At 46.7% G+C, this 10396-nt stretch overlaps 2 protein-coding genes across 3 annotated transcripts; both read right to left on the reverse strand.

The window, feature by feature from the left end:
- Positions 1-385: 385 nt before the first annotated feature.
- DERPC (DERPC proline and glycine rich nuclear protein) lies at positions 386-2418 on the reverse strand. The gene has a single exon (XM_037515988.2). It carries the CDS (start codon positions 2416-2418, stop codon positions 805-807), a length of 1614 nt encoding a protein of 537 aa, XP_037371885.1. The 3' UTR covers positions 386-804.
- CHTF8 (chromosome transmission fidelity factor 8) lies at positions 2415-10351 on the reverse strand. 2 transcript variants are annotated; one of them, XM_037515989.2, is made up of 4 exons: positions 10250-10351; positions 3419-3476; positions 3038-3155; positions 2415-2636 (listed from the first exon to the last, which is right to left on the reverse strand). In XM_037515989.2, exons 2-4 carry the CDS (start codon positions 3439-3441, stop codon positions 2415-2417), a joined length of 363 nt encoding a protein of 120 aa, XP_037371886.1. In that variant the 5' UTR covers positions 3442-3476; positions 10250-10351. The 2 variants fall into 2 exon arrangements, with proteins under 2 accessions (XP_037371886.1, XP_054552916.1); XM_054696941.1 differs by lacking the exon at positions 10250-10351 and adding an exon at positions 9845-9902.
- Positions 10352-10396: the final 45 nt, after the last annotated feature.

Consider the following 10396-nt stretch of genomic DNA (forward strand, 5'->3'; position numbering starts at 1 on the left):
AGAAAAGATACAATGCAGGAAAAACACCAACATCCTTTGACGTCAGGCTGAACGAAGCACAGTGATTTCTCCCCTTCCCCCCCCGACCCCTCCCCTACCCCTTCACCCCTTCCACATCAGTTTAAAATTTGAGGTTCTTTGATTGGGAGTACCAGTGAAGAGGAAGTTGGATGAGCAGTGGAGCCTTGATTCTGGCCTCCTGTGAGTCCCAGGAAAAGGAAGCTGCAGGCCCAGTCAATCAAGCAGAAAGTGTTATTTGGTGGGTCTCTTGAGTGGCTGCCCACCTTCCTGTCCTGTGTTCAAGCCCCCAGGGAAAGGTATGGCAGTAGAGGATGACCAGGTCCAAGCTGCCCAGGTCAGAGCTGCTGAAGCATGGTCCATTCACCAACGCGATATTTCAAGAAAGCAGTGAGCTGGTTCTCCAGTGGTGAGCGGGGACTACATATGAATTGGGACCTGCAGGCCAATGTATCCCTGAGGAAAAGTCCACAAGAACAATTCAAGAAACTAGTAAGAAACAAGGGGCAGAAAGCTGTGGGACAAAAGCACAACAGGCTTTTGGAAGGTTGTGGAGATCCTTTATCAGGGTCAGGATCAATCCCATCTGCTTTAATCCATGTCCCACAAGTAACTTGTCACCTTCAGTCAAGAAAGAAGCAAAGGAAAGAGATGGCTCACTTGAACTCGAGCCCCAGCTATGTACTTCAGACTGTAGCTCCCTATCTACCCTTTTACTTAAAACACAGCCCCTGCCCAGAACCACAGTGCCTAGAAACCAAGGTGGTCCTGGAGAGAAAATGGTGTTTAAGGGGGCAACATCCCATTTGGGTACATTGCAGCCATTGGACCCCCTGGTCTGGGGAAAGCAGCTGGGTTTGTGCCAGGGAGGCTCCCCACTCTAGGAAATGGAACCAAAGTTTTGCTTACCGGGCCATTCATCCTTGGAAAGGAAGCTGGGTTTAGACCCATGGTCCCAGTTGGCCTTGCAAAAGGAGCTGGGTTCATACCCACAGGGCCTGCTGAAGAAGAACCCAGGGGCCCAGGAGCTGACCTGGGGAAAGTAACTTGTCCAGGGCCTAATGGGCCAGTAGACCTTGGGAAGGTAGCTGGACTTGGGCCTTGTAAGCCAGTGGCCCTTGGGAAGTTGGCTGGGTTGGGACCTATTGGCCCAGTGGCTCTTGGGAACATTGCTGAACTTGAGCCCTGGAGGCCAGTAGACCTTTGGAAGGTAGCTGGGTTTGAAGCCAATGAGCCAGAAGACTGGGAGAAGGCAGACGGGTTCAGTCCCCCGGGACCTGCCCCCCTTGGAAAGGGATTAGCATTTACTCCCATTGGGCCAGCTGGCCTTGAGAAATGAGCTGAATTAGGGCCCATGGGGCCAGGAGCCCTGGACATGGGAGACGGATTTGGCCCAGGAAGGCCGATTCCCCGAGAGCCAGGACCCGAGTTTGGGCCAATAGGACCAGGTACTCTTGCCATGGGGGATGGGCTTGCACCCATGTTTCCAGAAGCCTGTGAAAAAGAGGATGAATTTGCTCCTAAAAGACCTGCTGCTCTTAATATGGGGGCAAGATCTAAGCCTTGAGGTCCACCCATTCTTAGGTTGAGACCAGATCCTGTGCCTAAAAGACCACCAGCTCTGGTGTCCAGATTAGGGCCTGGACCCAGGCCACCGGCCCTGGGGTTGGGCCCAAGACCTGGGCCCATGCCACTTGCTCTTGGGTTGGGCCCAAGGCCTTGGCCTGGAAACATACCTGACCTCGGTGCAGGGTTTGTACCTACAAAGCCTGATCTCATACTGGGACTTGGCCCAGGGCCCACACCAACAGGCCGAGGATTGGGAGGACCGTTCCCAGAAGTCAACAGGACACCTCCTCTCAGGTTGGGTCCAGATCCAGGGCCCATGGGACCACCACTTCTGGGGTCAGGACCTGTTCCCAGAAGACCACCGGCCCTTGGGTTGGTCATAGGACCTGGTCCTGGGAGACCCCCTACCCTGGGGTTAGACATAGGCCCTGGGCCTGGAAGTGCCCCTGCTCTAGGGTTTAGAGCTGGGCCGGGGCCTGGGCCCAAGAGGCCACCTGGCCTTGGGAAAGAAACTGCACCTGTGCCAGTAGAATTCATCCCTCTTGGAAAAGAAGCCATGCTTGGATCACGAGCACCAGCACTGGCAGGGAATGGTGCTGGATTTGAACCTGATGAAGCTGGAAAAGATGGGTTCCTTGGAAAGGGGGCCATATTTCCAAGAGAACCAGTTGCCATTAGAAAGGGATCTGAGTTCATGCCCAATGAGTGGCCAGAGTTCAGACCAGGACCTCCCTGTGGTCCCAGGGAACCGTCCAGCCGTCCTCGAGGTGGCAGCGGAGCACGAGTCCAAGGAGTTGGCCGCTCTCTAGGGAAAATCCGCGGTTCTTTCATACTTTCTTGGGGACGTTGGTGATAATGGGCTTGGGGCGAGTTTTGAAAAGGATCTTGTTTTTGATGAGTGCTGTCACCAGGTAGCGGGTGCCAGTATCGCCAAGCTCATCACAGTCCTGCTCTGTAGGAGTGTGTTTGACAAGGACAGCAAAAGGTTTCTCCAGATGGACGAGCTTCCCATAAAGGATATGATGTCCCACAATCAGCACAGGAATTCCCTTTGGCAGAACAAGAACAAGATGCCTAAGGTTCAGGGCAAGGTCATAACACGCAGATGCCTTCTAAAGCTGCTCTTGGCAGGCAATGCTGGCACCTCCACTCCCTGGTCTGGCTCTACCTTTGTTGAGACACATTGGACAACCCGCCCATGTGCCCTTTTACGCTTTCTGTGCCCAGGTAAGAGAATTTCCACTTTTACAAATGTGACCCTTCTAGATTCCCCAAAGCTAAACTTCCCTGTTACTGCAGAGATGGGGGGAGAACAAGCAGATAGGTTAGCAGATTAGCTAGACCTTGAATAACAAACCTGAGGGCAGTCCTCATTCTGGGTCCTGGGAGCACCACCTTGGTGTAGCTTGCTTTCCTGAGGCATTAGGCAGGGAAAGAAAAGCCCCCTCACCTCAGTGGTGTAATGGAGGTCTCCCAGGAGGTTTCCAGCTAATCCAGTGCTGTAGCGAGCCTCGATCTCCCCCTGTAGCTCCATCAGCACCCATTCTGCCAGGCCTCCAGCCCCAGCACTGCAAGCAAAGGGCTGGCGGTTACAATATTTTTGAGGGGTGAAGGATGAAGTGTCCTACACCACCGTTGAAGGCTCAAAGGAACTCTTTGTTGAGCATAAGTTCTTGGGAAATTGGGCAGTGCTAGGCACTGAACTAGAGACTGAAATGCTCAAGGATTTGTGCAAGATGCACCTGAGGACCCCAATTCTTCCAGAAAATGTCAAACCTATAAAGTCCTAATCATTCAAGCTAAATTTAAAATCTTGAAAAAATGTACTTACCAGGAAATAACAATTTGCACCATGAGCTTTCCGTCTTTAAAAAGCGACTGAAAATAAGCTGTAGAGAGAAAAGAGATTTAGGACAATATTTACCACTTAAGCATGTCAGGAACTTTTCTACGTACTTTAGACACATTTCATTCTCCTAACAATTCTATATGATGTAAAAATGTTTTAACTGATATCATTTATGTAAGACTGCTTAAGGCCATACTACTGTATGACAAGTTAGCAGCAATCATTTGTGTTCAAGGTCACATACCTACTAGTCAGGATCTTAACTAAGACTGACACTGCAGAACCTACACTTACTTAAAAAAATTTTTTTAATTGAGGTAATATTTGGATACCTCTGTCAGGTATTGCCACAACAGTGCAACATCTACATTCTTAACCACTAAGATAATTTGCCTTTCTCCAAAATAGCCTTCTACGTCTAAATACTCTTCTATTCTTAATTTCTAAAAGACTAAGAGGTTATTTTAACTTTACTTTGGTGATATAAACTTCAAGCCTACCACTTTCGTTATCTTCTATTTCAAGGTTCAAAGGACCACCTTTAACTAAAAATAAAGCCAAGAGAACCAAGTAAAGTCCTTCAGACAACTTTTGTGCACGGTAAGCTGATTTCTGATGTGACTCTCATCAGATCTTCAGACCACCTTTCATTTTACTAGAAGACACTTAGTTTTCATTTTATACAACAGCACCACCTGGTGGCAAGTTTATATTACTCAAAGAACGGGTTAAAACAGCATCTTTTTGCCCAACAACTGGCTTCATTTATATGTCTTTTTCTGGGAAGGATAGATTCATGGGCGACTGAGGGACCAGGGGATGTTCTGGCTAAGTCCTTAAATGTAGCTTAGTGAAGGGATATTAATCCAGTGTTTACCAACTGCTGTACAGAAGGAATAGGTGTAATAACTGCGTCTGGTCTTGCAAACACATGACTAGAAGTTATCTATTTTTGTTTTTAGAAATTAGATTTCTTTGCTGATGTAAATCTTCACCTTGCAGATCCAAGGGAAAAGTATGTTACTGGCAGCCTCTGGCAGAGGGCACCAGAAGCTGTACTCCTGACCACCAAACACACTTTGGAAATATGAAGTTGATTAATTCATTGGACTTCAAATTTAAATATAAACAAACAGTAGCCAATATATTTACTATGAATCATATACTGTGCATATATATATGGGAGGAACCTTAATCACTTTGACTCTCTCTGATAGGTACTTATCGCTATTCTGCAGATTTTGAGGCATGCATGCATTTGCTTGTATGTGGTATGCACACAGTTAAAATGTGGCAGAGGCAGCTTATGGACAGCAGGCTGACTTTATCTGTACTCATCACCACCCTTCCAAAGAAGAAAACTAAGTACCAGTGAGAACAAAAATCATGAAGGCATCAGACAGGCACTGTGTACTGCAGGAGCCGGTCAGAATGGTGATGGGGAGCCAAGAGGTCATCCTTGAATAAGCCAGGCCTCCTGCACCACCACCAGTTGTGGCATCATTTGAGAACAGGTGATCCCCTAGCTCAGGAGGGCAAAGGTTTTCTGAAAGCAAAGGAGGCCCCACCACTACTATCAACCAAAGCACTTTAAACATTTTTTCTTTTCCAAGGTTTCTTGAAGGAGAAAGGATAACCACTGAGTTTCCAGCCAGCAAGGGTGCAACACTTCACTAGCGTCAGACAAGTCGCTTCATGACTATGGGGTGACCATCGACCCAGGTGATCTGAGTCAGTAAATACTGTGCAGACCAAATTAAAGTGTGTACAAAAAATGTTCTAAAGACCCTATGTTTCAGTGGATGGGATAAATCAGCATTCCCACAGTATAATTCTGACTATAACTTAAAGATTGGTAGATACATATTTTAGCCATAAATCAAAAAAAAAAAAAAGGTTCAATGAGAAACTTAAGTTTGTACAGGTTAATCCATACACATAAACTGAAGAGGTTCTGATAAGGTTTCTGAGATGGATGCTGCAGGTTATTTTCCCTTAATGGTTATGTGAAAATAAAATACAGGTGGTTTCTAAGAACCAGTAAGATCTTCACAAAGATACACATGTTCCAGGAGGATCATGGCGGGGATTACTCCTTAAGGTCTTGGACCACAGGTTTGAGATGGCATGTGTGGACTATTTACAAGAAGGGATGTAGAAATATTTGCAGTGCATGCTCCATTTCCTGAACAGGAATTCAGTACGTGGCCTAAAAAGGCAAAGGAAAACAGATGCTTGGTAGCTGGGTACTGCACCTGCACACGAATCCCCAGTGCTCAATGAGCACACACTGCTTTACACCTGTGGAGGAGACTGTGTCTGGGTACTACTGGGACTGTCAGACACTTAGCGGTGCTCCTGAAGTGAGAACTCACTATTCTGCTGCTGTATACACTCAGGCTGGAAACATATGCCAGACCTATTGGGATGCTGAATATGTGAGTGCAAATGAAGCTCACACCCAGCTAGAAGAGTTCAGGTCACAGGAACCTGGGGTCTGATCTGTCTGCATTTATGTATAAGAGAGTATATTTGTCAAAGCACTAGAGATGGAGAAGGCATCCCTTTAGCAAATTAAAAAAAAAAAAATCTATTTCATCACCTTAAAATATCCTCTCACCTGAATCCTATTATTCCTTTTTTTTTTTTTTGCTCCTTTAGATTACTAGTCTACAGAAATGTTCCCAGGATCAGAGTAGGGAAGTATATCCAGGTACTTAACTGAGAATGTACCTGATGGAGGTGACAAGGAATATGCATTTTACTTGATGTGGAGCTGACTAAAAAGGATGAGATGGTGCAGCCCTATCTGCCCCATCTCCTGGCAAGTAGGCAGTTAGTAGAAGTGAAGACCTGTGATACAAGTCAGATCCTGTGAGTAGTAATACAGTAACATCACAATGAAATTTTTCTGTATGAAAGTATTTTTTTAGTTCTTCAGCCTCAATTCATTCCTACAAGGAGAGTAATTTCTATGTGTTCTAAGATTTAGCTTGTGTGGAAACTGTAGCTTTATCAAGTCTGAAGGCCCAGTCTGATGAATACACTGTATCAAATCAAGAAACTACAGGTTGTCAGTGGAAGACCTGGGCCAGCACCTCTCAGGAGGCCAGAGTTTAAGACCCAGATTTAGCTAAAACCAAGTAACTCTCTCTGGTTAATAATAATTCCAAGTTGACAATGTAACTATAGAGTCAGGGAGAAAATTCTCCAGTGCTGCTTTTCAAAAATTTGTTTAAATTCATTGTATTTCAAAGTGTAATGTCACGGGCTACAACTACAGTGTGGGCCTGCAGAGGCAGGATAGTGTGGGGAAAAAACCAATCTCTCGTGCAATAAATTCTTCCCCCATCTCATTAAAAGGAGGGCGCTTTTCCTACTCAATTTTTATGGGCCTTAACATGGCTAAATAAAATAAGTAATGCATAAATTCTATATTCCTAACGTAGTCAAATGAGTTCAGCTCTTTAATTTTTTTAAAGGGCTTTGTATTTTAGGCTCCCAGTTTTTGCCTAAAAATGCCTTTTAGGAGACCTCTAAAGGTATAGGAATGTTACTTAACTACATCTGCCCCAGATCATTCTCAATTTTAAGACCTGAAATTAATCTGGAGATACTTGGTAAAGTCAAGACAACTAACTACTTGACTTTACCACAGAGCAGCAAAGGAATCTGCATTTTAAGAACTACTTTAGACCTACAGTGGGAAGCCTAATCAAAACTTAGAAGGCTTGTCTGGGATTTGACCAATCTGGGGTACACCTTACTTAATGGTCAGTTGTTATGGCTGTTATGAAGTCAATTATTAAAACCTGAAAAATCCAAGTGTCACCAGTTTAAGAGGAAAAGTCTAGGCTGATCATCTTCATAATATAAGAAGCTTCATTTCTCATACAGCCAAACATGTTTCTGGATTCTCTTGTTTCATCCTGAAAATAACCCTATAATATAGGCACTGTCTTATCACTCCCATTTTACAAATGAGGAAACAAAAGCTAAAGTTTAAGTGACAAGCCATGCAGTAAGTAGAGCTGGAGGTGAGCACAAACCCTCCACACCCTGGTCTGTCTTGCAGTCCTCTCACACCACCCCGCCTTATTCAATACTTTTGTATCAGATCTGATTGTTTTGCCATCTTTCTCACAACAGCTCCTACAAAATGGCAATGAAGTATCTTTGGAGGGGAAAGCTTATTTAAGTAACTTATGGAGTAAGTTACATTGTGGAGTAGTTAAAAACCAACACTGTGCCTGACATTGAGGTTATAGAAACCTTTAGGGATCGACTCAAGGTCACCTCCAGGATTCAGAACTTTTTTCTAAACCTCTGACTTCTTGGTATAAATCAAAATAAGCCAAGAGAAGAGAGGGCATGTTTGTCACTGATTTGTCATCACTGACGTAATTCTCTTATTCTTTGATTTCTGAATAAATGGTTAAAAGATTACTACTGTCTTTTGGATTACAACATGGCAGTGAGCCCCATAATATAACTGCCCCCAAAATAAAACAGGCCTAAGGAAAATATGACATGTAGTCAATTAAACATACATACAGTTTATACTGAAAGGACTGTTTGCCTCAAAGGTTTAACCTAACTACAAGGAATTTCATTTTACTAGAGCTAAACAATTTGTTTTCATTAGTACCTTTCCATTCATCTTGTAGCTTTTTAAAAAGGGAATGAAGGTTTTAATAACTTTTAGTTAAAAAATCATTTTTCAGTAAAAAAATTAAATATATGACTAAAATGTTCGCGCATTGCTAGGCCAAAAGTTAGCAATTATGGAGCTGTTATTTGGTCCTGGGGATTCTTTGTGTTTAGGAAACAATGAGAATTCAAGTCGTCAGAGCTGATGATTTTGTGATTCTGCCATTTACTCGGAGGAATAGGGATAATTTCACCCTAAGCTTCAGTTTCCCCACCAATAAATCAGGCATTTAAAAAAAAAAACTAATCTCAAATGATTGTTGTGAGAATTAAATGAGGTTAAGAATGTAAAGTACTCAATACGGTGGCAAGTCTTTAGGCTCAAGCTATTACCTAGAACAGGACTTTCTTAGTGCAACAGAGTATCTTAACCCTACACTGTATAATTATTTTAATATTTATAGTGGGCTAAAATATCCTATAAAAGCAGGTCATCAGAATAAAATCAAGTTTTACATAATAGGAGAACAACTCAAAGATGACAGTCAGGGTTCACCAAACTGCTTTAGGGACTAAGTTCTGAAATGGTTTTTCCTTAAACACGACGCCCATTTCTCCACGTGCCTTTCCACCAAATGAACAATTCAGAAAGTTTTACACAACTGAATGCAGATTATTTTTATTAGCAGTGTTGTGGTTTTGTGACTGGAGGGGATGGTCTAAGTTTCAATAGGGGATCTTGCCTCTTGACAGCTTATGTCATTAAGTGCTAAAATTCAGTTTCTAAAGGAGCTTAGTCCCCTACAAAAAGGGGCTACTGAGGGTAGGTGCAACTGAATGCTTCCAACTTTTCATTAGTGAAGAGTGTGTTCAAAAACGTGTGTGAATGCTATGCATACACGTGGCACTTTCCCATCACATTTTAGGATTCCCATGATGGAGGGAATGACTGGTATTTGCAGACAATAGATGATTTCGGTGGATCTGAGTTACTTCAGTTTTCTCCATCTCCTGCTACTCTGTTACCCCTTCTCAAACCCCCCTCCTTTACTGCCACAGCACCCTATCTTACCCGAAGCCCCCTCCTGTCTAGCCCTGCTTGAGCTCTCCATCTATCCTGGATTCCCACCGGCCCCAATCTCTCACATCCTCTCCCCTAACCCCTCCAATTTGAGTCACACTTCCTATTTCGAGTCCCGCCCACTTCCTGGGATTTCTCAATCCGCTCCCCCCACCCACCCCCATTATCCCCAGACCTTTTCTGGGACCTCTTATGAAGCGGCTTCACCCTTTTTCCTACCTCCCAAGGAAACTACTCCTTAGTTTACCTTCCCCCGCCCCCCCCACTGGAGTGGTATTCCAAGCCGTTTATCCTCCCCCTAAAGGTTTCTCTAAGCGTTCCTCGACCCCCCTCATTTTCCAAATTGTTCTCCGTTCCCCCCGCCCATTCGGAAACACTCCGCTCTTCAGGACCCCACCCCACTCTTCCCTCGCCTCTCACTCCGCCCACAAAAGAACCAGGAGCTCCCCAAACTACCTTCCTTTCAACCCCTCTCCAAGTTTTCTCTCAGCGGCCCCCCCGATTTAAAATGTCCCCTCCAACAAGCCTCACATTCTCACTCCCGCCCCCCACCCCCCGCCAAGTCCCCTTTCTGATATTCCCGCTACAACCTGCGTTGCAGTTCTAGCCCCCGCAAGCTTCGCGATCTGGGCTCCCCCCGCACCCCCCGCCGGGGACGAGCCCCTTCCCGCACATACCTCGAGGCTCCGGCCCGCGCCGCCCCCTTCTCCGTCCTGCGCCCGCGCTCGGCCACCCTTTCCGCCCTGCTCTCGCTCCGCTCCGCCCCGCTCGCTCCTTCCTTCCTTCCCGCCTCCTTCCGTCTCCACGCCGCTTCCTTCCCCCACAAATCCCGGCCCTCCCGCCCCGGGGGCCTCTCGGGGTTCGCCCCCACCTCCGCGCGGCCCTGCCCGCGCCCCTCCCCCGCCCGCGCCCCTCCCCCGCCCGCCGCTCCCGCTCCCCGCCCTCCGCTCGCCATTCTTCTCCCCGACCGCGCGCCTCGCCCGGCCCCCGCTCTCTAGCTCCCCGCTCCCTCGGCCCCTCGCCCCCATCCCGGCTCGGCCTCGCTCCCCGCGTCCTCCCGTGCCCCCCGCCCGCGGCCTGACCTGCAATGGCGGCCGCCGAGCGCGGCGCCGCGCGGCCAACGGGCGACAACCGAACCTCCCGCCGCCGTCGCCGCCGCCGCGAGCACTGCCTGCGCACTTCCGGCCCCGCGCGAGCGCTTCCGGGGCAGAGGCGCGCGCGCACGTGGG

Source organism: Talpa occidentalis, unplaced genomic scaffold (assembly GCF_014898055.3).
Source record: "Talpa occidentalis isolate TD23 unplaced genomic scaffold, MPIMG_talOcc4v2.1 talOcc4.17, whole genome shotgun sequence".
NCBI lineage: Eukaryota > Metazoa > Chordata > Mammalia > Eulipotyphla > Talpidae > Talpa > Talpa occidentalis.

Bases quoted from the DNA above. Each gene is read 5' to 3' on its own strand.
- DERPC (XM_037515988.2), bottom strand. From the start codon at position 2,418: ATGAAAGAACCGCGGATTTTCCCTAGAGAGCGGCCAACTCCTTGGACT.
- CHTF8 (XM_037515989.2), bottom strand. From the start codon at position 3,441: ATGGTGCAAATTGTTATTTCCTG. The intron at 3,156-3,418 runs GTAAGTACATTT...CTTTGCTTGCAG, and splicing joins GTGCAAATTGTTATTTCCTG to TGCTGGGGCTGGAGGCCTGG. The intron at 2,637-3,037 runs GTGAGGGGGCTT...GTTCTGCCAAAG, and splicing joins ACCTCCATTACACCACTGAG to GGAATTCCTGTGCTGATTGT.